The sequence below is a fragment of the Phalacrocorax aristotelis genome, chromosome 2, assembly GCF_949628215.1.
Source record: "Phalacrocorax aristotelis chromosome 2, bGulAri2.1, whole genome shotgun sequence".
Classification (NCBI taxonomy): Eukaryota; Metazoa; Chordata; class Aves; order Suliformes; family Phalacrocoracidae; genus Phalacrocorax; species Phalacrocorax aristotelis.
The window spans coordinates 10,647,971-10,674,502 of NC_134277.1; the positions used below are offsets into that span (position 1 = coordinate 10,647,971).

A 26,532-nucleotide genomic window follows, 5' to 3' on the forward strand; every position below is an offset into this window, starting at 1 on the left:
GCCTAAGTATTTTGTCTGCCTATACTGGGGCCTCCTACTGCTGCCATTGAAACAAATGGCAAAATTCCCATTTACTTCCATGGGAGGAGAGCCAAGCCCTTAGAAAGCTTTGTATTTAAGGAAAAACATTTTTCCTCCTACTCATGACTACAGTTCCCCTGAAAAAAACAGTGGAAATGTTTAAGAAGTCAGGTGGTTCGGACTGGGCCCAAAGGTCAGGAACAAAGAATATTAACACAGTGTTGCTATTGAAAAACTGAGCAGTATCCTCAAAGCGTTGTTGTTTTTAAACAGAAAATGTCACTCTCGGATCTAACTAGGAAGATTTTAAAATACATATAAATCTGGGAAGAAGAAATGAAGCACACATTTCATTTAGTGTCTGGATTACAGATTCTTATTAAACAAACCAGAGCTCATTATAAAATCAATATCAACTTAACCACTATAGTCCCAGGAGAAATGGCAAAAAAGGTCACTCCAAGAAATTCAAACAATTTTCCTGCTGGAAGGGCACGATTTTAATTACAGATACTATTAATTAGACCTGTCAGTAGGAAGATTGTCCTGTTAATTATCACAAATTCAGTTTCAAGTGTGATTTTGGAACCTGGAGGGCTTTTTTCTTTTAAATTAAGAATTCTTGCATTCACGTTTAACGGGGAAAAAAAAAGACTACCTATTGCTTTAATAGGTTTAAATGAGTCAACAGCAAGTTCCCTATTAAAATCAACAAAAGTATTTATGGCCGCGGACTCTCTGGCCAACAAAACTGATCTGACAAACTGCTGTTTTGTCCAGACTTTATTTGGGAAGGCACTCCTTTTTTCCACTGGAAATGCTTTTGCTCTCACTCTTTCTTGCTTTGGAAGTAATTAAATTTAAAGACGTAACATAATTCAAAGTTGGTTTTTTTTTTTTGCAGTAAATATTCCATTTAAACCGAAAACCGTTCCTGAAGATACTAATTGTTACAGAAACATTCGTATTTATCATTCTGTACTAGACTCTCCCTGGACCCAGCCTGCGGAGACGTACTTAATACATTACATCTTTAACACGAGGTACAGGCAGACCCAAACTTTGCGAGGAAATATGAGTTTATTCCCCTATGACTCCCAGCTGCCAATTTGAATCTATCTCAGCTCCAGAATACAGAAGAGCCACAATGTCTGATCCTAAGCAGAATAAGAAGGTAAAATAAAACTTGACAGCAGAGTGCCATTAGTGAGACCCTATGGGTGCGCAGCAGACGCGGATACTACAGCAACAATGTTTACAAATTCTTGAATTCTTTTTCCTGGTCACACTCCAAAGTTTTTGAGATAGCAGAGCAGAGCTGTGCAGTATATGGCCATAACACGTGCATTACCATGCCAATAACACACCAAGAAGTGTCATCATCTAAAACAAACTTCAGGAAGATGCAGAGCGTCTCACCACCCAACACTTTTGAAACTGAAAGAGAAAGCCTGAGGTTTCTGATTTATTTCAGGAAACCTGAGTGCAGTCCTCCGTGTTCCTGGGTACACATCTGCTACCATTGTTCTCCCAGAACCAGTCCCGGTTTACCTCCCCATCTATCAGCATTAGATTTCATTTTATCTGAATAATGGCAGAAGGTGGCAACAGATCGGGTCAAAGGCTCTTTTCATATCAGACCCTGAAGAAGTCGATTACTCAAAAAGAGAGACATCTTCAGATAACCATGCAATCCATTCCTCATAAACGTTAAAGATTTTTCGTTATTAATAGTGGCAGAGGTGACAGATTATGGATATTAATGTTATTTTTCAGAGAATTTCAATGGCAAGGGCGTCTTTTTTTCTTTCCTTTTTTACTTTGACGTTTCTAATTATGCACGAATTTACAGTAACTACCAGAATAGCCAAGATTAATACCCGGCAGTAAAAAGCTGCTACAGCGAATCCGCGGGAATATGAATGGAGCGGGGCGGGGGTGGGAGCGGCATGGGAAACACACACACACACACACCACACCCCCCGGGCTCCCAGTACCGGGAGGGTCCCCCCGGGCTCTGCCGGGCACCCCGGGGGCGCAGGGCCGCGGAGGGGAGCCGGGTCCTTACCTGATAAGCAGCGGGGGCGTCGGAGCCGGCGTCGGCCCCCAGGGCCGAGAGCTTCTCCTTCAGCCGGTGGTGGGCGCGGTGGCGGAGGCAGTAGGCGACCCCCGACGCCGCCAGGACCCCGGCGATGCAGGCGAGGGAGAGGAGGGTGAGGAGGAGGAATTTGGCGGACTCTGCCTCTTCCCCGCGCTGCGGGAGCGGCGGGACGTTGCTTTTCTGCAGGGGAGGAGAGAGAGGCAGCGCCTGAGTTGCGCGGTCGCGGAGCAGCGCGGAGCGGGGTGAGGGGGTGGGGGAACACCCCGTCGGGGGAAAACACCCGGCAGCGCTCACTTCCAGCCAAGGATGGAGGGAAGGGGACAGGCAGGGACAGCACTGCTGACATGCCCCCCTCCGCCCCCTCCCCTCCCGGCCGCTCGCATTTCACCGCCGACAGGCGGAGGCGGGCGCGCTGCCTGCGCGCAAGTTCCGCGGTTCCGCGGCCCCCCCGCACGGCCGCATCCCGGCCGGGGGCTGCGAGGGGGGCAGCAAGGGAAAATCCGTGGGGTTAGGTTTTGGGATTTTTTTTTTTTTTGCTTGGAATGAAAAATAAAACATGGAACGACCCAGGGAAGAAAAAAAAAAAGGAGGTGGCGGTCCTTCCTTTTGTCTGTTGTAGAAGGAAAAAGATAAAAAAGCCCGATAGTTCCAAACTCCTCCAGATTACTATTATTTTTGCAGCAATAAGAGAGAATCCTTCTAGTGCATTTCACTTGTCTCCATGTGCTAAAAAGTTGTACAATAATTTCCCCTCATTAGCTTCATTATAAGCTATATTAGCAACAATTAAAAACGCAACATGAAAATGAAAAGACCAGGCGCGCAAATTGCAGCAAGACTCATTTGGCCTGCTTTCCCCCTTTCACAATTACCAGGGAAATGAATTGAAAAGCACGCCCCTGCCTCAGTCCTGGTTGCTACAAGATGAGAACAATTAGCAAACTCCTTTCCACCACCTAATTTCGCGTGGTAACAAAATGGATTTTTCCCCATGAATGCCTAGCCGGCCTATTCATTATCTCTCCTCTATTAGTAATTTTCTGCGCCGTATTCAGCTAGCCAGCTCTTAATTTCCTCCTGTCTTGCAGTGTACACAGTGGCTCTTATGTCAGGCCCGGTCCATTTTTATCTTGTAATCATAAAGGCCACCAAAGCAATTATCGCTGGTCTTGACTGTAAAAGCTTGTCATTAATTAGCCTCCTTGCCTTCAGTGCTGCGGATTAGCCGGGGCTGAGGCTGAGTTAATGGAAATGCAGGTTCAATAAGACTCCCGGATTTTCTTGCCTGGATGCGCCGAGCGGAGGAGGAGGAGGAGGAGGAGGAGGAGGAGGAGGACGGCCGGGTTTGTAAACCCCGGGCGGCGGGGGGCGGGCGCCGGGCCCGCCGAGGCCGGGCATGTGCCGCCCCCGCGCCCGCCGGACCCTCCGCCTCCCTCCCTCGCTCCCCTCCCCTAAACCGCAGCCGGCCCCTCCTCCAAATCCCAACAGCCACCAGGAGGAGGGGGCTGCCCCCTCCCCCCTCCGCGCCCCGGCCCCGGGGGGGGGCTCCAGGGCCGCCTCCCCGCGCCCCCCCCCCCCCCCCCCCGCCGGGCACCTGCCCCGCAGCGCTGCCCGCCCTCCGCACCGGGCGGGGGGGACTCGCAAAGGAGACCCCGGAGGGGCCACACCGACGGCAGCCGCTCGCAGCTCCCGCCGCTTGGGCCCTGGGGGCCCGGGGGCGGGGGGGCTTGGGAGGGGGGGTGAAGGGCCGCCGCGCTCTGCCATTAGCATCTCCGTGAAAGGCCGCCGTCCCCCCGGGGCCAGGGGTCGCAATCTGCATCTAAATAGGCAGCTCCCGCCGAAGTGCCGGCGCCCCCTCGCCGAGCGCTGCGCCCCGGGACGTTAATCCGCGGTGTTGGGCCTGCCTCCGGCGAGGCAGGGACGAGCCGCTCCCCCCCTTCCCGGGGACCCCCCAGCACCCCCCGCCGGCCGGCCCCGCTCCCCGGCGGGCTGGGTGCGCCCCCGAGCCCGACCCCGCGTAGGGGCACGGCCGCCGGCGGGGCGGGGGCGGCCGGCGGGCAGTTTCGGGCACTGCTGAATTTCTTATCTTTCTGCTTTAGGAACCGCGGTTTTAAACGATTTTCCAGCTCCGGATGCCGCGTGAAAGAGCCGCACAAGCACCCGGGGAAAGGGCTATGCGAGAGGAACAATGAAAGTGATGGGAGCGAAGTGCTGTCAAATGCCCCGAGAAACACGGGGGAGAGAAAGAGCGTGCCGGCCTTTCGCCCGCTGTAGTTAGTGATTTTTGGTGTTGTTTCCAACTTCGCCAGGCAGTGTTCCCCGCGGAGCCGGGGCTGCCCCCCCGGGGCTGGCTGCCCTTAACAAAAGAAGTGCTCTCCGAGACACCCCGCACGTCCCCAGCACACGACGGCTCCCGGCACCGCGAAACACGGGGGAGAGTTTGAAGCCTTCCGCCGGGTGTTTAGCACTGTTTCCACCTCGGTAAGCATCTTCCGAGGGGAGCCGGTGTAGCCGTGTCCCCAGTGATGGGCTCCAGGCAGGCGAGGGCTTGCAAAATCCCTACAGGTGCAGGGGACCGGCGCCAGCCCCGACCCTCCGCGCCCCGGGAGGCGACGGCGGCCCCGCCGCGGGAGGGAAAGGGCGAAGAAGGGGCGAAGGCGCCCGGCCCTGCCCGCCCCGCCGGAGCGGCTGGTGGGGAAGGGCGCGGGATCTGCCGTGGGGCCGCCGACCCTTCCTCCCGGCCCGTCCTCCCGCCCTCTTCACGAGGAGCACGCCCGGAGCCGCTGCCGTCGGGGCCCGGAGGGTTCCCCTCTCCCCTCCCTGCCTCCGGGGGGGGTTGGCGCTTAGGGCCACCTCGGCCAGCCCCCACCACGCCGGCTCCGAGAAACACCCTGGCACGGGTGGGTGGCTGCTGCCGGCTGCGAGACCCCGCATAAACTGCCGGGTAAAGCCGACGGCGAAGCCCCGCCGCCCGGCTCCGGCTCCGGCTGCGGGTCCCGCACCGGCGGCTCTCCCGGGCTAGGGGCACCCGGCGCCGCAGAGGGCAGCGGGGCCCGCCCCCCCCGGACGTGTCCCCTCAGGAGACTTTCAGGAAAGAGTCCCCACTGCCTCCGACTCAGCTGAAGAAACCCGCTGCCCTTTCATCCTGCTTGATGTCTGACCAAACATCACATTATGAAACGAGTAAAAATTAATCCGAGGAGTCGGTTACCAGCTCCCTCCCTTTCCCCCTCCCGCCAGCCAGGAGCACAGATTTCCCCACCTCACCTAAACCCCTGATTCTTCCTAGCAATAAGGCCCCTGCCTGAAACACAGCCCAGGGTTAATTAGAGGCGTCCTGTCAGACTTGACTTGAAATTGAAAGAAAAATGTTTAAATATTTATGAACTTGACATTTACAGTCGGATGTCTTTTAAAGCAGAACACCTCTCCCTGTGCTGGCTGGGGCTGCCATGGTGCCTGTGCCTGGGGTGGAAGGGGAACAATAGCTGTTGCATAACAAGAAAAACAAATCACCTTTTTTTTTTTCTCCCCCTAAGGCTTAACAAATAAATAGACCACATAAATTACACATAATTAAATATTAAACTTGGCTACATGTAACTATGCATTTTTTAAACTTTATATAACAGAATATATTGACATTCCTCTGAATTATTTTCTCCTTGGAAAATAGTGTAGTATCACAGCATCCCGGTGAAGGAAAAACAACTAATTCCTAAATGGATGGCTTAGGAAGTGACTCTAAATATGGAGGATTTGGAGATGTTCACCCAGTCTTTCCTTGCTTTGAAACGGCCCATCCTGAGCTTAAATGCCAGAAGGCAAAGACTTACCCTGTCTCAGAACAATATTACACCTACCACTTACACTCAACAGTGTTTGCTTGAAGTACATTGCTTCTATGAGCGTTCATGGTTGTTGGTTTTTTTTTTTAAGATGGAAGAAAAAATGCTTAGGATCTGATCTCATGCGGGCTTTCCCAGTCCCTTGACAGAACGCATTTTATATACACCCAAAAGTGAGTCAGTAACTAGGGCAGCCATAACACTGGAGTCACAAATCACTGTTCTAATCAAAGAGCAGCGTCCCGTTCCGCAGTGTCATCCCATGATGCAGCAGAACAGCCAACATTTCAAACGAATGCCAGGCAAATGTCAGTAAATATTTAATGTACGCTTTCATGTAAATAAGTTCTCACACCTATGTTGAAAGTGTGGGAGAAAGTCTTTGTGAGAGCAGAGAGGAGCACCCATGCAGCAATGTGAAAGCTCACCTTCCAGATGCCTCAGCAGAATTACACTTTGTTATTTCCTTTAGGACACAGGGCCTGATTCTGGTCCTTCCTGAAGCAAAACTCTGAAGTTGGGTTTTGTTTTGCCTCATAAATTTGAAAAGATATTCCTGATTTAAAACCCAGTGTTTTGCCAGTTACTGCACCTGACCTCTCTTCCAGTTGGCAAAGGAAAATTCGCTATGATTAATTTTAAAACAACCTGACATTATGATTTTTTGCAATTTTTGCATGCCTTGTTTTTTACATTTATATTAGCCAGTTTTGTTTCTGAGCAGTAATTTTAAAATGCAGATTCCTTCGTAAACATGGGCAAAAATATGAACTTCAGAATATGATTTGTTTCAAAATATTAGAACGTTAAAAAACTCAAGAGGTGCTATTTTTAATTTGGAATTCACTATAGAATCTAATAAATGAGAGAAGTGAGGCGGAAATAATCATGTATTAATTCTGTGCATTACAAAATCTTTTCAGAAGCTATTATCAGAGCAAGAGGCATTGTGGTTTGGATTCAGGGTGGGAGAAATCCTTTGTGCAACTGAAAGCTATTGTTCCTCTGTGCAGATGAAATTGTACTTGCAAATCTGCCATACAAGGAGGGAAAAAAGTGCCTAGGCAGAATAAAAGAATTCTACAAGAAAATCATTATTCTTAAAAATAAACTTCACTAAAATAAGTTTTAGTTCATCAGTTTTTTTTTTTAAGAGGATCTTTTGCTAATAGTCACAGCCACTGATATTAAAACAAACCATAAAGGATATGTGTATTATTTCCTTACTATAGAAAGCATGAAGAAAGGGATATCTGTGGGTGTGTATGGAGATATATACAGGTATAATATGTATTCCTATATATATACACACACATATCTCTGTATGTCTGCTCACTTAAATAAATCTAAACTTAAATTCTCTTCTAGTAATTTCCCTCTTAAGGTTTTCTGAGACATAGGTTGAGATACACTGTGCTGGTTAAGTTTTGATAGGTTACTAGAAAACCAGAGAAATACTTTACATCAGGAGGAGCCTGGCTACCCTAATCGGTCCCCAGGAAACCTACAGATAAGGTTTATTTTTCCTTTAGTAAAATAAAAGAGCAAACAGAAGGGAAAGCAGCATCTCCCTCGGTTTTGGTTCCTGCTTCTCCTCCCCTGCTTTGCACCCCAGGCAGGGTAGGCTGGGGCAGCAGGGCCCGGGGACGCGCGCCTTCAGTGCATGTAATGTTTCTTGCGTTCAGCACTGCACTCCCGAGCTGTACAGTCCAGGCTACTTGTTGGTGTTTTAAGGCACTGTCTTTAGAGTTAGTGAGAGGTTTCTGGGGCTGCTGTCCTCTGCCTCCCTCCTCACCCACTCACACCGTGCCCCCCCCCCCCCGAAAGCTCGCCTGATGCCAGGATCACTTTCAGCAGATGTCAGTTCGTCACCTGAAATGAGGTCAATTTAACGCTTTTACTCGGAGGATGAAATCGGATGGGAAGGTACTTTTTGCTTCTTTTTGGGGTTGGAAAGATTAGACAAATTGACAAACACAAAAGGCAGATGGATTTCTGGGAACTGCAGCTTATTCAAATCACTGAGAAAGGTCACTGCAAGAGCCACAGATCTATTCATCTGTAGGGGTACAATGATCTTTCCGCAACCTTCAACACCACAAAGCACTCTGGAGCGTCTCTATACCTTTTAGTAGGATTAATACCACGAACAATGACTGAATACAATCAAGAATTCAGCGAGTTCAAAGATCCCTTGATCAATGGTAGATATTTTCTTCTGGCTTCCTAAAGGCAAACAGAAGTGAAGTTTCTGGTTAGAGTTACAAGAAATTATAGCTATTATCCTGAATCCCACTATGGGGAGGTGCTGAAATGCCAAAATGTCCAAGAACCCCGAAGACGTTCGTGGCTTGGAAGGAATAAGGATGTGAAAGAGGAAATTTAAAGAGCTTCAAGATTTTCCTGAGGATCTGAGTATTTTTTTAAGTTGGCATTTAGTTAAAGAGTACAGCACAAAAGCCTACAGCATCCCTGAGACGCTGTAGGGATCACACAGGACTCAGGAAACCGGACAGCCACATCCATGCCTATGGAGGAGGTAGGTGAGCTGGAGACGGAGAGGCGCTGCCCGTCCTGCCCAAAGCCGCACCGCGCGCTTCTGGGGTGGCGGCAAGAAGAGGAGGGCGTGGAGACACCACGGTGAAGAAACTTCGATTCCCATCTCTAAGGACTTAGGAGCAACTAGGGGAAAGCAACAGAATGGGAGAACCAGGAAGCAGGTTTCCTCCTCAGCCCAGGCTTTGTAAGCCAGAGTCAAACAGAAAAATAGAGGGACTCAGCAGGTCCAAGTCACTAAGTGTCAGAGCCCAAGCCAAGAGGACGGCCAGCGATAGCCCAGCTTAATCAAGTATCTTCAGCAAGCAAGAGAAACACAAGCCGTAGCGCCAGCGCTGATCTAATGCTGATGCTAAAGGCACATAATTTAGGGATTAGATAAAGCGCCCTTAAACCCGAGTGCCAACAAGCGAGCCGCCGCTCGGTGACACGCCGGCAGAGACCGAGGCACCCTCAGCGGAGCAGCCGCCCCGTCTCGCAGGGTGCCGGGCCGGGGCCCGCCGCTCCCACCCGCCCCCGGCCGGGGAGGGGGCTCCGGCGGCGGCCCCCGGGTTGGGGGGTGCCGTCCCCGGGGCCCCGAGCCGTGAGCGGGCCGAGGGGAGCGGGAAGGGCTCGCCCTCGCCCCGCGGGCCCGCTGTCCCCTTCCATCCCTCTCCTGTTCGACGGCCTCGAGTCCCGGGGCATCCCCGGGGAACCGCTCGGCCAGGGCCGTCCGGGGCTGGCGGAGGGGCCCGGGCCCTCCCTCCCTGCCTGCCTCCGCCCCTCCGCGGAGACCCGGCCCGGCCTCGGCCGACGGGGCGGGCGGCGGCAGCGGCTGCCCCCCATCCCGCCCGCCCCGACGCTCCGCTCCTCCGCCCCACGCCGCGCACACCGCTCCCACGCGAGCCCTGCTCGGGCCGCCTCGAAACACGGCGCTCGCCCCCCGCCCCGCCCCGGTCCTCCTCCTCCTCCGCCGCCGCATTTACCTGCTGCCATGGCGCCGCGGCCGGCGTGCCGGGACGGGCTCCTCCCCGGGAGGGCTCAGCGCGCCTCGGCGGGCTCTAGCAATCCTCCTCCGGTGCCAAAACTTCCCCCTCTCCCCCCGCCCCGCTCCCCTCCTCAGCGCAGACAAAGGCGGCGGCAGGCACAAGCGCTCCTCGCAGCCCGCCGCCGCCCCCCGGCGGGGCGGGGGGGCCCGGCCTCCCGGGGCGGCCCGGCGGTCCCCGCGGGGCGCGGGCGCGGGTGGAGGATGCCGGCGCGCCCCGGCGCTGCCCTCCTTATATCGGGCGGCTCGCAGCCCCTGCCGGCTGCCGCACATGGCCCATCCACCGGTTGCTATAGCGATGCCTCCCCTCCACATGTTGCTGGCAGCAATTGGCTAAGGAGGTCTGGGCTGTTGAGAAACCCTTCGCCGGAGTGAGGCGATGAATGGACACGGGCTGTGTCACTCATTTGGAAAAGCTGTTTGGGGTTTCTCTTGTGGATGGGGGCGATTTGGCTGAGGTTTGGGTTTTTTTAAATTTTATTTTTTTTTTACGCGTCCCCCAATCTTTATTTCTTTTTTTTTTTTTTTTTTTTTTTGATGCCACTCTCGAAAGATGGAAGCGGAGGGTGGAACAATAACAGAAAGCTGAAAATAAAATCCAACAAGGACAGCAAGGAAAACCTAAAGATCATTTGCATGACAATACAGCAAAGAAGCCCGCGACGTTTCTTCCTGGAAAGACTTTCCTCCGCAAACAAACAAAAAAAATATCCATCATACAGCGCCAAGAAAAGGAGGTCCAAACTTTTCCCCCTCCCGTCCCGGTTCTCCAAATAACACACGACCTTAGGAAGAAGCAGTGTGCTTGCGACCAGCCGTGGGACAGTGGGGGAGCCCAGTTAAATAAATCACGGCAGGGACTGCTGAGAGCGGGTGCGCTGCCGGTGCGGGCAGCGGGGCCGTGCTGTGCCCGGCGCTGCACACCCCGAACTCCGAGTTAAAGTCGCTTTTCTGCGCAGGTGCCCGGGGCAGCACCGACCCGTATCACGAAACGGGCCCCGCAGTCTTCCCCGTCTCCCCCACATTACAGCACGCCTCCGACAAACGGGCTGCGGGGTCGCGCCCGGCTGCGGGAGCGGGTCAAGAGCGGGCCGGGAGGGAGGGGGCGGCTGCCGGGGGCAGGTGACAGGTCCTTGGGACGCTCCTTCAGACCCGCCCCCCTCACCCCTCCACCCCCCCGATGAAGCGCCTTCCCGCCTCCTTCTCCCCATTGTTTCCCACTGCCCCTACGGCTGGGGAGGGCAGGCAGGGCAGGGCTGGACCTACCCTGGTCGCGGGGAGGGTACCCCCCTTCCCCTTCCCCTTCCCCTTGGCAGCTGCCAGCCGGCCCGCCGCCCCCGCCGCCGTGCCCCAGCCTCCCCCGTCTCGGGCGGCCGCGGCCCCTGCGCGCCCCCCCAGGCAAAACCATCCTGAGCCGAGACAGCCGTAAATAAGGGAGGGGGAGTTGTTCCCCCGTCCCCCCAGCCGCGGAGGCAGGCCCCTTTCCCTTTCTCTTCCCTTTTCCTTTCCCTTTTCCCTTCCCATTTCCCTTTCCCTTCCCTTTTCCTTTTCCCTTTCCTTTCCTCTTTCCTCTTTTCTCTTTTCTCTTTTCCCTTTTCCCTTTCCTTCCCTTTCCTTTCCTTCCCTTCCCCATGGTCCATTGCCTTCCAGGTGACAGTGGGCAGCTCGGGCTCCCCGTGGCTTTCCCAGCAACCCCATGGAGCTTTTCCTTTTTTCCCCCTCTCTCTCCCCACCTCCCCCACCCAACCAATACTCCTGCTCCCCACGCTCCTCCAAATCCTGCGCCTTGGGAAGGACACAGGGCTGTCCAGGAAGCCAAGGTAGGGTGAGGGCAGCCTGCATCCCCAAAGCATCCTCACCTGTCCCAGAGCAACACTTCACTTAAACCTATAGAGCAGCCCTGAAAGTGTCATCATCATCTGCTGCTCAGGGTTGTTCTACCATATTCAGGGAGCGCAAAGTAGTTGTGCCACAGGCTCACCCCCCATAACCACACATGCGCACTGACCCTTCCCATCTCAGACTGAGGAAGATGCTGTTTACATCACCACCATTTTTGACATGAAGGTTTCCAGGGAGAAGAGGTACTCCTCATGCTCCCACCTGGCTTCTGCTCATGGAAAATCCTTCACGTTCCCACAGATTAACACAAACTTGGCTTCTCCAAACATTTAATCAGCTACATTTTTAGTGCATGGTATCAGCTTATTACTTTGTCAGTCTGTCAGCCTGATAGCACACTTCATCTAATATTATCCTGCCCCGGTAAGAGCCATAGCATACATAATTTGCTAACTAACTTGTATTACTTAAGTTGAAAGATAAATGAACCCGCCAAGAGATTTCATTAAAAGGACACGTGTGTTTGCATATTGATCCTTCTAATGAACTGTCTGAAATTGATAAATACTTCCATTAGCTTTGTAGTTTGTATTTCTTATTTACAAATATATTAATTATCATTTCCTGGGTAAATATTGCATCTTTTCAGAATTGTCATGTGCTGAAGGGTTGAACGTGAAATTGACTGGCCAGGTGTCAAGAGACAGCAAAATACTATTTAAAATACGTATTTTTTAACAGAGAAACTTTGATAAATTTGTAGTGAAATTTAAAATACTTTCCATTTTTATGTAGTTTTCATTACTCTCATTATGTGCTAAATACAGCCTTGGAAATATCTATGAGGGTCATGTCACAGGGAAGAAATTACTTAAACATAGATTATTTAATGTGCTATACATTAAAAATGTAGGATGTGTTGCCAGATAGAAGAAATAATTTTCAATAGTTTACTAATTTAAAACTTTAAAACTGTTCTTGAAGTTTTTGTAGTACTGTTAGTCACAGCCCTTATTTATGAATTGACTTACTGATACTTGATAAAACCTCATTTTCAACTGAATAACTTACATTTAGGTGATATAAATACACTTTCTCTTATGCTTTAATGCATTTATAAATGAGAAAACAAAAAACCCTGACATCAGCATCATCTCATTTTAGAATTTCTAGGAAGTTTCATGTCTTTTTCTTGGAAAACATTTTAAATTGAAAGTAAAAATTAGTTTGAGACAGTTTCTCTGGTTTTACCGCACCTAAAATCCCAGTACTTTGAAGATTCTCATTAACATTCATCCAAATTCAAGAGCTGTATTTGAACTACGCCTAAACTCAGAATATTCTGAATCTTGCAGTTTCAATGAGAATGATGCTGAAACATATTTCCAGTTTGCACAGAACGAAACTCTTGCCTGAGAACCAGCAATGTTTGTCAGGACTCCCTAAAATTCTGTTCTTCACAGCTGGGTGCTGAAAACCACACTGGCCTTTTTGTCTTGACTTCTGACTACAGATCTGTCTGCAGTTTTAAGTTTAGTCACTGCTTTCTGCAAATACATGCACAATGTATAGCATGAAGTAGATTTTCATTCTTTTAAAGGATGTATGATACAGCTAAAACACCATTTAATCTGATTTCTTCTTTTGTTTAAAAGTTTTATCTAACATCCTTCGGAGCCTTGGTCCTTAAATACAAATCCAAATATGTTGCAGTGGATTTTCCGCAGTTTTTCTGTCCCTGAGGATCTTAAGATCAAAGCTGAATTTCCTTCACTTCTATGAACAAAAAGTCTTTTTCAAATATTAACTTTCTATACACAACTTTTTTCAAATTACCTAAGTACAAGAATGCGTGTATTAAGAAAGACCCTCTATGACTTGAAACCACCACACCTTTCTTATAAATACAGCCAACACCCAGGCCCATAATTTGAAATGGACTTTGCAATATTTTAACCACCAGACTCCACCGAGTTTTATGTCTAATCTATGAAGATCAACACCAGACACTTTCTACTTCCAAGTAAATTCTAGAGCTCTTAGCTTTATTAAGAAAATTGTTTCATTCTGGCTAAGATTTGAATCTAATTAATCTGTCTTGCATTTTAAAAATGATAACTAAATTCAAGCTGCGTACTATTCTTCAGAGACAGCTTAAAATATTAATTAAGTAAAGAGTGCATTTTCCATTTATTTTAATTACATTAATACAGTTTCAATAAATAAAATAGTTCTATGCTTCATCAAATCAAACAAACTTGAATGCAAATTTTTCTATTGATTAGGTCCCTGTTCACATGGGCCCTTTTGACTGTTTCAAATAGGAAAGAGATGCAGAAATGTTTGGGGGTTCGCATTAGTGAAATGAGGTCCCACTGTGTGAAAAGGTCAGCTCAGCCTTCTCGGAGGCTGATATGGTCCTGTAAAAGTGGCATTCTGATAACGTATTCCTTATAAAGGTAACCAGTCATATATGACTGGATGCCTTTATAGACATTTTTAAACAAATGAATATTTTCTTTTATTACAGTTTTCCAGGTAAATTTAAAAAAACTATTAGATCTCCCTGGTCCACCTGCCTGTGATGCTTACTGATCCACAGACAAAGTATTACAAGACAACTGGATGAACTGTGTTTTTAATATTCAGTTTAGTTAAAGCTGATGGTCTAGATTTGCAAGTGAACGTCTTTCTTGAGATAAACCACAGGACAAGACAGAGGCAGTCTTGTTAGTACTTATGTCATAAAAAAGTGTCATTCCAGCTAATTCAGTAATAATTCTGTCCTTCAAACCTTTGAGCAGCAGCACCAGCCGAAGAGAAACTAAATATTGAAGAAAAAGTTTCAAAATACCTCAGGAGTCACAGCAGGTGTTTTGAAACATGTTCTTTATACATTTCAGAACAGTTTGAGTCTCTTTGTAATTTAGGGCCCAATCCTGTCCACCTCAATCAGAGAAATTCATTATAAATCAACAGAACTAATCAGAATAGCAAACGGAACTCAACAGTAAATGTTTTCAGGGTCAGCCTTTATGTAAATCAGTATTTCACAAAAAATACTTGCAATATTGAAACCTTAATTGCATTGTGATTATGTTTACATTCACAGAATATAGATAAAAATACTAATTTAAGCTTTAACATGAGACTAAATACTGTTATTATGAAAGCCTGATTAAGAAGCTTCTATAAAATGCCAACTCAAAACCTGTTTAATGGTAAAACATCATGAGAAATGCATGATTTTACACTGTGATCTTGTTATAACAAAACGTGGCTATCATTGAAATGCTGAACTTATTTTACACATCAGTACTGTACGTGCCAAGAATTCAGAGAACTGTTAGGTATCAGCTTTCGCTACTGTAATGTCAGCAGATTAGTTTTGTTAAAGCGCTATTTTAGTCTTGTTGTGAAAACGGTGTTTATTTCTTCCTTCCTGAGATGAAAACAAACTACTACAGTTTACTTCTGAGAAAGTATTGTCAGAATAGTAGCCAGTGCTGCAAATCCATATGAGATCTGAAATCAAGATGTGTTTTTTCCGCCTTTGACACAAATATTACTCTTTCTATCTTATCTTCGAATACTGGTAGCCTCAGGACAAACACAGATTAGATTACATTAGAAAATTGCCCTTCATTATATTGATCGAAATTCACTTCCAACCTACCTGAATCTGATGTTAGAACATTCTTATTAGTTTTAAACTGTTTGCATTATGCATTTAAAATAAAAAAAAAAGTTTTTATAAACCATTTAAAATTCCAAAGCAGGTGGTTTGCAAAGTTCTTATATGTTTCATACAGTCCCACTGAGTCTCTTTTTACACTGACCTTCCATTTCTGACTGCAGAGAAAGACCATCTTTGTGGAAAACACAGCAATGCTTTTTATGAAAACATATTAAGACATCATTTAAATTGGTATATGAAGTTTTAACAAATGTCAGAATTACAGAGCACTGTCAGACCACCTGAAGTTCATGCACCAGTAGTACTCTGCCTTATTTAAGATTTCTAGTTGGTGCTACCATTGCTCTAGGGTCCCTGATAATGGTCTTGGGTTTATGTTGTGACATACAGAAATGGTGGAAGTCTGAACAGCATTAGCAGTATCACCAGCAATATTGGTCCTGGAACTGGGCTTTAACTGATTATTTGTCAAAGATGCCGGACACACAGTAAAATCCTTCTTATACTTAAACTAACCCTAATAAAGACACCACCCGCACTCCCACCCTGATTCTTCATTTCAGAAAGCAGTTTGCCAGGGTTTTCCTCTTCTTTTTCTCCGCCTACTGAAGAAATGACAAATACCCCTTGACTGGAAGCAGGCCCTTGGTCAGTAAAGCAAGTAGGCCCTATGTACGTGGCATTTTTAATACAACTGGATTCCTGAAAGTATGAACGCTTACCAAAAAAAGAAAGAAGATGCCAACATGAATAGGAAAGACAGAGACTAGATAACTTTCAGAAAGTCCCTTTTCTTCCCTCAGACATACAAGCAGTCAAGAACATTGAAAAATTTTGCCTTTTCTGGCTATAGAAACAGGAAGGTGACTACAGCGTTTTTTGCAACCACAGGCTATAAAACCTAGGTAAAGAATTACGTGTGACAGCATGTTAAAATGAATGTTTCACACAGTAAAAAAAAAGGTGCTTTAAATTTATGGCTTCAGATTACATATGAAATCAGAAAGATGGTTGAAAAAGTACTTATCCTATGCTTTGCATTTTGCATGTAATGAAGCATGCGTATAGACACTCAGGTTTTATTTTTTTCAATTAATTTCAAAACAAGTTTTTCTAAATATAGATTTAAAATTCCATTTAAACCAGTAAGACTTTATAGTCACTGCTTCACTGGCACAGGTATGTCAGTTCACACTAAATGTATGTATGGTCCGTAAGCTTTTACCTGTACTCAGACACTTGGTGTTTGCAGCAGTTATCACTGAAGTCTCATTTTTTTAAATGGAAGAAGAGGAGTAACAGTGCTGATTGATAAAGACAGAAGCTTTCACCCTTAAACAGTGGTCTTAGAAGTGGCACCGAGAGCTACATCCACATGCCTATCGCTGGATTCCCATAACTTTGTCAGAGTTTTGGAAGGCCAAAGAATGAGGGGGTAGTGCCAGAGCTTGATAAGACGTGCACTGACAAGCCTCTCATGCAAAGCTAATTGCGGAGGGAGAGTCAGAGCTTCTGAAAAGGTCTTCTGTTTATCACTTCTTTGTGATTTGCCCAGGCTTTTGAAAGAATAGACCTTCTTGGCTCTTCCTTCCTTTTCATCACTCTGTTTATGATACCTTTTTTCAAAAAGTTTTCCAATAAATCTCTCAAAGATTTCTCTTAATTCAATAACAAATTTTAAATTGTCAGTAATACCAATGATACATCCCTTCCAAACGCAAAGCTCAGGAAAATTTAAGGGTTTGCCATCTCAAACTATGTATAGATTTAGTTTCCCACAATGAATTAGATACTCTCCAACATAGCTGTTCCTAAGTTTTATGTGTTACATTTCCTTGCAAATTCAAGGAAATTAATGAGAAACAGTACTTATGGAAAAAACATCCTCTGGAAGTCCTTCCAGCCTCCCTCTGATCCTGTTCTCAGAGCTCCTGAAGGCACTGTGGAGATCTCAGGATGGACTTTCAGCACACCCAGGGAAGAGCTGCAGATTTCGTGCTTGGATCAATCACTTTGTGCTTGAAAGTGTAACTCTCTCCCGAGCACCTCAGAGGCCAGGAAATGAGTGCCACAATCAAAGCTTACACCTTTTCCTACTACCTAGCCTTGCTTGTAGGACAAAAGCACACTATGGCCTGACTTCACAGGAGAAAGGAAACTATGCCGTGAAGTACTGCATTGTTTAAAACGTAAATGTACTGAAAGTTTTTACAATTATATCTGTGTTTAATAGAAAAATTCTGCTATTCAGCTCTTTGAGCAAATGGAGAAGATGTCGTTGAGAAAAGGACATGCAAAGGCATTCTTTAAGCTCATTTTCCTATGTCATTATCTCTAATTCACTATTTTTAATAGTTTTATTCCTTTAGCTAAGTTAAGCCTTGGAATTGATTATCCTGTCTTCTGTTTCACTAAGCCAAATATTTGACCTGGCACTACTGGGGATTACTTTGCTGTAACCCCTCTATTTATGTTCCCTGATACATGCTTGTGCCTTTCACCCTGTTTTCTTGCTTCTAAAAACCCAAGTCAAGTCCATGAACCACAGAGAGTCCTTTAGACCCCTCGTTAAGGGCTTAAGTGAGGTGCAACCGGTCCCTTGGTCTCCTGCTGGTCTGAAAGGGCTCATGACAAATCTAATTTCTTTTATGTTCGATATATTCATTACTATACTATTGATCACAATTAAAAATCAACTGAAACAAATATAGTCTCTTTAGAAAAGTTACCATAGAAACAACACCAGAGAATTCCCTTTAAAAATGTCAAGATTTCCCTCACATTTAAATACGGAGTCCCAGGCATTACTCATGCACCATTAAAAACTCCAACTTATCCAGTGAGTCATTACTTTAAAAATATATCTATAAACATACACTCTTTAAAAGATAGACATGTCTCTGTGCATATGCACCATGACATGACCCAACTTTTGATTTTATCTTGTTCTGTTTTACATCCCCAGAGAAAACTTGAACACTGTTGCCTCTTGTTCAAACACCTGATTGAGGAAGGAGAGAACAAAAATCTAGAGTGACAAAAAACACAGAATGTGAGAAATACCAGCAAAAGCTAGTCAGGGAGGAAGAATAACTTTGAATACATATTTACATGGTAGTAGACAAGATGAATGGAGAGAAAAATGTCTGAAATGAGATATAGTGCAGACATTCTCCACACACAGAGAGAATTTTAATGTTGTATCTTAAAAGACACATTTTTTAAATTGATAAATTTCCTAATTTAAGCTAATTGAGGCTATGGTACTGTGCTATACCGTTAATTTCCATTTATTTATGCCAATCTGTAGTATAACATTAGTCTCACATACTTTTCTACTCCATCCTTCCTCTGTGGGATCACTGGCAATCACTGACATTTTGGGCAGAGTAGAAGGTGGTCCATCTGCATAAGACACTGATCATATGGAGGCAGAAGAAAATATACTGGAGTCAAAGTGCAAGGTGCCCCACAAGTAATAATAATGCAAATTTAAAGAAAATTCAGAACTGGTCACAAAGAAAGCTGATAAATAGTTTATTCATAAACTCTTGCATATTTAGATGAGATAATAATATAAAGGCATTGTGCCTTCCCTTCACATTACTGGCTCTGCTGTAGATAAATAGCATGGCTGAATGGAACCAGATTAATGATAATAAAGACAGTTTTCTCATTTTCTTTGTAGTACAGCCAACCTGAAAATGACGAAAAACAACAAAATTGAACTAATTTTTGTTCTGCAGGCTCTTATAGAAATGTTTTATTTCTTTCATTTTCTTAATGCAAGGAGGCTTAGAAATTCGCTTTTGAATTTTTAGTGGTAGAAGTCCTCCCATTCTTGCTTAGTCCTATTTCCTCCTTTTTTATCCTTCTTTCTCCATTTTCCCCTCCTGTTTGTTACTTACTCAGAGAGAGAAGTAGACACTGAAGGACTGATATAAGAACAAAACTATTTTTCTTTCTTCCAATACTCATTTTCTGCTGAGTATTTAGATTTACCAAAAATGCTGTAAACATTTCCTTATTAAAGGTACATCTCAAATAAAAATTTTATAAATTATTTTAGCCACTTATTAATTTATATAATCATCATACTCTGATGGTTACAATATATCTTTACTTTTTTGCTGTCAGAATTGTGTCTTCTGTTCCCACTTCAGCTGAATGACTTGGAAAGAGAATAGATCCAAGGAATGAAACTGAGATTATGTGAAGGTGAGGAAAGGTGTGGTATCAGGACAGATGTATATGGAAGACACCAACAGGAAAAGATATCCTGGGAGTGACATCAAATTTTACATTAACTTTTAGGTGTTGTTTATACATTTCTTGCCAATGAGAAAAATAAACACTGGTAGTATTTTTCTTCCTAAAACCATGAAGGGCAGTGCACAGCATGGATGTAACTGAGGTATCTTGACTTGATATCTTGCTTCTAATTTAATTTCTTAAAGGTTTTGGAAATATTTAGATATCATATTTCACTAGCACCAATCTCATGAAGAGTTATATTCCCACATTTAGCCCAAATTGTGCCTCAGCCACACTGATAAAAGGCTTTGTTCAATAGGCATCTAGCAAGAGGTGGAAGCATACCATTGCCAGCAAGGAGTGAAGGAAAAGGTTTAGATATGAAACACAGGCATATCATGGCAAGTTTTCAGCTGGAAGTTGATTTAAAATCTTTGGTAATTATATTTATATTCAGTGCTATGGGAGGAATTTCACACAGAAACATGTCTGCTTGTTTCAAAAGTGAGTTGTTCAACATTGTCTGGATCAGCAAAACACATTTATTAGTTTATGGACTGAGTGCCATAACATTACATGGTGCCCATGAGAGCTGGACTTTGCATCTGGATATCAAAGGTAGATGATTAATGTGCTGAAGCTGTCCTGGCAGAGAGCTCCCTGCTGACCACACATCTGAGCATGGGCTATTTTTATGTGAAGTGTGAGATTTGCTAAAGGGAAGTGTTAGTTTCTTCAGTAGACCTCACCTTGTTTCTTCGGCAGGACGCATGTACTTGCACTATTGTGAGAATTTCTTCGTGTTCACCTCGTCATTCATCTGCCTTTAGATAGGAACAAATATGAAATGGGACCAACACAAAGGCCTGAGGTTCAGCCCTGAAGCCCCTTCTGCTCTGTCCTGCAGCTTTGCCACGTGTGAGTAACACAGCTTGCCGTAAAATCATGACAAAAATCTCTATGCCACTTCTCTGGTCTTCTCTCCAAAAGACAAGTCGCTGGAGCTGTAACAGTTTACACTGGGGAAGGTCTGTCCTCATCTATTTTTATTCACGTGTATGAATCACACTTCCATGCACCATAGCTAGAAATAAAACAGTAGTCCACCTCAAAGCTTTAAATTACTTAGGGCTTAATTAAGAGTATGATAGAACAGATATGAAATCTAAGATGCAGTCACAGGGTAAATTAATGTAGACACAAGCTCATGTGTCTGCCCTACACTTCAGTCTGGTAGTTTCATGCAGAACAAATTTCCCACTCATTTTTCCCCCCAGACATAACACAGAGTGGTGTAATAACTATGATTAACATTATATGAAAATTAAACAATTTTGAAATTGCAGGGTTTGGAAACATGACTATCATATGTATGACAAAGAAAAACGATATCTTTCTACATCAGTTTATCTCATACACAGATGAGGGTTGGATCTTGGCCCACTCCAGTTGCTTTGTGACACACTGCAATCTTCAGGCAACTGCAGGGCTGGGGTAGGAAGGTCCCTGAGCATGCTCCTGCATCAAAGAGGCAGAAGAGTGGCTGGGTATTGATTCCTCCTAGCCTCTATAGAAAGTCCATGCCTTCAGGATAGGAATACAACATGAGTGGATTTGAACAAGAACATCAAGCTTCTTTTTAGAGAGCCCCCTTTCACTTTTAATTAAGGTGATGCTAGGTGAGTGGTCCCTCAAAAGGTGAAATGTCTCAGAAAGATAACCAAAGCTCTCCTGTCTTATGCTTGCCAGATGACCTATGGTTCCTGCACACTATTCTCAAGTTTAAACATTCATCCACATGGAACTGAGAGATGTAATAAGGTTGCAAATTACTTCTCATCCCAGTCATTTAATCCGGCACAGGAAGACTCCTCAGTAAAATTGGGCTATTTTACAAGAAATTTCCCTGTTGCACTCGGTTGCCTGCAGTAAATGCAGAGTTGGGCTAAAATGCAGCACATTATCCAGTTTCCTTGGTAGAGCTTTGGTTCTACCAAAGTTTGCTCGGTAGCCCAGGTTCCTTCCGCTGACGGAGCAGTAGGGGGGAGATGCTTAGGAACAAGCTCTGCCTCTTTACCCTAATATCAGACTAGTTTCTAATTTCTCTTTGCAGTCCTCATTCTGCCTCACCACTTACATCTTTGAAACAACCTCTCCATACCACTTTGGAATTTAAAAGGGAATTCATCTGCTTGAAGGAAAATGAGCAGAAAACCAAACAGATCATCAAGATCATTATTTATTTTTAAACTGCTTCCTTTCTGTGGGTTTCCCACAGACCCCTGACTTTTGCTCTCTGTTGCTGTGTAGAACAGAGTTTAAGGAGAATACCATGGATCTGAGACTAAGGCGGCTCTGTTGCTTTACACCCTATTGCAACACTAAATGAAGAGATCCAAAAGTTTGGCATTAGTCCTGGTTGTGTAAGTGTCACTGATGACATGTGCTAAGGAGGGCAAGAGAATTTCTTGAGAGTGTATTAAAAATACAGTTTTGATTGCAATTTGTTAACACATTTAATGAAATGGATGTTAAACAAAATAAACTCTGCATTTGGCCAGAGAGCTGGACCTCATTGTAATCAAAAGCTAGAGAACAAGAATGCTATAAATTGCTTTCCAGTGACTGAGAAAGGGAATAAATCCAAGTCCTTTTTATGGGAGAAGAAATCAGGCAACTGTACTATTTCACAGTTACAGTGTATGGTTTAGGGCTACAATTACAAATCATAATTTTCAAGGCTGAACTCCCTGAATGGAGAAAACAGGCTGAGTGACTGTCCCTCAGCTGCATGCTAAGGAAACGTGCCTGGGCTGACGGCGTCAGTACATCAGCTGCTGTCTCTCCCCTGCATCAGCAGGTCACTGCTAATTGCAGGTCTGAAGAGCGATGCTGCAACTCCCCTCCTGCGTGCTCAGAGCTCCTTCCTTCCTGCTCCCTTACGGTGTTTGGATGGGGGGAGGGCTCCTTAGATATTTGAGCTGTGCTTTTTTGCAGAAGAGAGAGAAGGTTGCTGGAAGCAGACATGATGCTGCTCAGAGGTAGGGGGAACACGACTTTCAGGAACTTGCACACCTGAGATTAGCAAGGTGCTGAACATGGGAGGCAGCAGGGCTGAAGGCAGGGTCTGCAGCCTCCAGCCCACTCCTTCTCCTTGCACATCGAGGCATTTGGAGCAGAGAAGCAAAGGATCACCTTAGTGCCATCCTCTGTGCCTCTAGAAGATGATCTCAGCCCATGTTCAGACCTAGGATTGACCTAAGGCTCATACACTGCAAAACTGTGTAAGGGTGGAGTGGGGAGAGCTCGGGCCCGGCTGGTAGCCAGCCTGGGCCTCGGCACATCTGCAAGCTTTCACATGCAGAAGTGGCCATGCCTGAGCAACAGAGCCCATCACCACCTCCTTGGAGAAACATTGCATGACCATCATGGGGCAAGCAGGGCAGCCAGGCTTACTTGCAGAGAGACCTGATGTAGGTGACACAAATAATTGCAGCTAGTAGAGTTATAAAAGTTGATATCTTCTTATAAATGCACAGATCCAGAGTGGGTGTTGGGCTTGTGGCTGCTGCAGACAAGCTTTCCTGAAGCACAGTGTGTTCTGGGGCAACACCCAGGTCCCTGGGCACTGGCTGGAGCCAGGCACCTGGCTGCCCTCACCAGACTAGATCTGTACATGACCACTGAAGAAAACAAACCCAAGTGCTACAAGAGCTTCATAATCACACAGGGATGTGTGTGACAACAGGCAATAACTGAAGGAGAGAGAAGTGAGGGCAGCTGGACTGCAATTTTGAATGTAGGCCCTTCTCACTGCAGGCTCCTAAATCCTGCACTGAATTTAGCCCCAGATTTCAGGGGCAGCAGTTGCATTATGTATTTTTCCTCAGAGTGTCAGCTCTCAAGCTTCTAAAAGCGGTGACATTCATCACCTACAGAACTGCTGGATTATTTATCATTGAAGAAAATCAAGGACTCTTACTTATACATTAATTTAAAATATTAATATGAATCTATTTGTCAGCAAAGCTCTAAATGGTTATGAAGTATGTGTGGTGTAGCAGGTTTTACTTACAGGAACACCAAAGCATACCTTAACATCTCTTTTGTTGAAATTCAGCTATAAACTCTGTGACTAAGATGTGGTTTGACTTTAACACCTCTCTAGCAGCTTGCTGCTTTTCTTTATTAAAAAGGATCCCAGCAGAGTATTTTTTCTCGTTATAGATCACTTTTTGCCCTTTACAGTAGAAAATGTGTGCTCATACTAATTTCTAGATACCAGATTATTATTATTATTTTTTGTGATGATCAGATCTGAACAACTTGTCCTAGCAGAATGATTTATGCATCTCATTTCAATAAGAATATGCCTTAATTTGATTTTAAAGGAAAGACGGGAATTTTTTTTTTAAACAACTGAAGCGAAAAAGGATTACAGAGACCTCTGGAAAAATAAAAGATGCAAACATTTTATTTATTTCCTTACATTTGCCTAATAAGATTGTCAGCACAACAACAGCAACAACAGGTTTATTTTAAAGCCTAGAGGATTTTTAACACGGTAATGTAGGATTTTAATAGTAGGTATAGGCTAGAGCTGCTACCTGGGAGGATTTGGACAGCTGGGAGGGGGACTGTGGCTTTTATGGACTGATTGGGCCACTAGGAGGAGAAATCAAGATGTCTTTTGGGGAACAGGTCAAGATACCTTCATGGAAAGCCCTGTTCATCCTCTTATTGCCTGGTCACACAAGGAAAAAATCACATTGGCATAAAACTATCTCATAAACTGGACCAATAAATCCATAATTGTGGTTGGTGTCAGTGCACCTAATCCAGGTGAGGGGGACAACCAAAAACTTCCTTGACAGCAGATTCCCAATGCTACCCTACAGGGCTTATCAGCCCTCTCTCAATCTCTGGGGTGTCCATCCCCAAATCAAACAATGTATTTTCAACATGTAATACTCTCTTTTTCAAACTACAGTACTTTTTGGGGTATATAAAGGGGCAGACAGAGATAAGAGGATGGGTGGGAAGAGGACAGGGTGATCTTTAACTTCAGACTCACACCAGATCTCATCAGAGCAGCATGCAAAGCCTTCCAGACCGAACAATGACAGGAAAGTGTTTTGCTCTACAGATTTCCATACAGTTTTGGACCTTGGAAAAGTGAAATGATAAGTGGGCATAGAGTTTCTAGTTTTCTTTCCACGTCTGCCCATGATGCTTGGTGTAATCTTTTGCAAGTTCCAGAGTTTTCTTATTTGTAAAATGGACATAGCAGAACTTCAGTCCCTCACAAGGCTGTCATAGAGTTCAATTCATTAAAATTTATAAGATGCAGTCAAGTTTTTAGGCAAAACTTGCTGTATAAATTGCAAAGCTTGTAACATCTGTTTCCCTACACAGCTGAATACAAACCAGAAGAAAAAAAAATCACGTATACAGGTTTCCTTGGGCTACCATAGCCATTTTCTACTTTCTTCTTTTTTGCCCAGGCTGAAAAGCTATAGGTAGGTATTCACAAGTGACACATCCCTTTTGAAAAAGGTGTCACTCCCCTTTGGGACCACCAAAAGGGAGCTGCCTCCAGATTGTGTAGATTTCTAGCTAACAGAAGCAGTATGAACTCACTGACTGTGGGGACAGATCTCCAAGCTTGCTGCAAGACTTTGATACAATACTGTTATCAAGAAGTTGAAAATCAGACCAGGCACTGAAAAAAAGAAATTAAATTAAACAAGTCATCCAAGTATTTTTACCCTGGCTTAAAAGTAAGCAAAAGGGGCACAATGAGTTAATTTAGATATCACAGCTGATAGACAGATGTTCAGACAGATTCCTGTAACAAGTGCCATAAAGCAGAAATGAACGAAGGTGGCTGCGTGAAAAATGCCAAACCCAGAATGATGAGGCACCAAAAATCATCAGGTTTTGTGGAAAAAAAAATTCTAACTGGACTTCAGAATGGCTCAAATTTAACTCACATCATCATAGTGCCAACACTACAATTTCATTATCTTCCTAGAATCTTTAGTATGCCATGGATATGAGAAGTTAGACAATCTATCTCAGTCCCATCCATAAGACATGAAAAATGTAGAGTTTAATGAGGTGGCTGCTAAGGGGTAGTTAGTTTCATTAAATAAGAACAACAACAACCTCTTGTTTCAATTTAGTCTCAGGGAGAAAGAATAAAACAATAGAGATATGAATTGGTTGTGAAACCCCAAATATATGAATATCTGGACAATGCCTTTGTTACCTGCAGGCCAGTCAGAGGGGTGAACTGCTTGCCTTAGCTAGGAAGCCCTGGTATCTAATGAGACTCTTACACTCGGGTATCATGAAGAAAACCCCACCCCAAAACAGAGGAGACATGGCATACAATTACTAGCAAATTTACGCAGGGACCAGAAATCCCAGGCTATATTGCTAGCTCATCTCTTGGGCATGCGATTTAACCTCCCTGTGAAAGATTTTTCATAAGTACCAGAGGGATTTGGAAGCACAAGTCTCATTAATTTTCATTAGACTTGTGCGACTCCACCCCTTGGGTCCTTTGAAAACCTCCCTTCCTGTGTTTTTTAGTTGACTTCCCTGTTAAATAGGGGTAATAATTACAACTGATCAACCTGTTTAAATAATACAGTTATAATACCACTATTATCTTCATAGATTATATTCAGCACTGAAATAAATGCATCATGATAAATAATGCAGAACTTTAACATCTGTTCTGGTTAGTAAATAATTCACAAGTCAATAATTAATTTTCTAACTGTTCATTTATAATTCATAAATATTTGCCAAATATTCAGAATCTGAAAAATTTTATCTGAACTATTTTGTGAACTTTTCCTTTTAATTATTACATAGTCGCTATTTCTGTCATTCAGTTTGGCATTTAATTAACACACTATTATTTTCTTTATCTTGACTGAATGAGTGAAATTTTTCAAATGTTGGAAAGAAAGTCACTGTCAACGCTGAATCATGAATACTCACTTAGTATGACTTTTCAATGCCCACAAACATTCACAACGCTTTGAGGACTCACCACTATTTTCACAAACAGCATGATTTGTGGATTCAATCTCAGTGTGTTTACTCATGTTATGTATACTCGTACTGTCTGACTTCATCTGCCAACTCGCCTACTTCCCAGTTGTTCCATTAGCCA

The 26,532-nt window shown here is 44.8% G+C and overlaps 1 protein-coding gene across 3 annotated transcripts in view; it reads right to left on the reverse strand.

Moving 5' to 3' along the window:
• Positions 1-26,532, reverse strand: part of PTPRN2 (protein tyrosine phosphatase receptor type N2) — a 670,936-nt gene that overhangs the window by 105,612 nt on the left and 538,792 nt on the right. For 2 of the 3 annotated variants that reach the window (XM_075082380.1, XM_075082379.1), the window contains one exon: positions 2,090-2,302. The exons of the other annotated variant lie outside the window; for it this stretch is intronic. In XM_075082380.1, the coding sequence (XP_074938481.1) occupies positions 2,090-2,302 (213 nt within the window). The remainder of the gene's footprint in view (positions 1-2,089; positions 2,303-26,532) is intronic. 3 annotated transcript variants of the gene reach the window in all.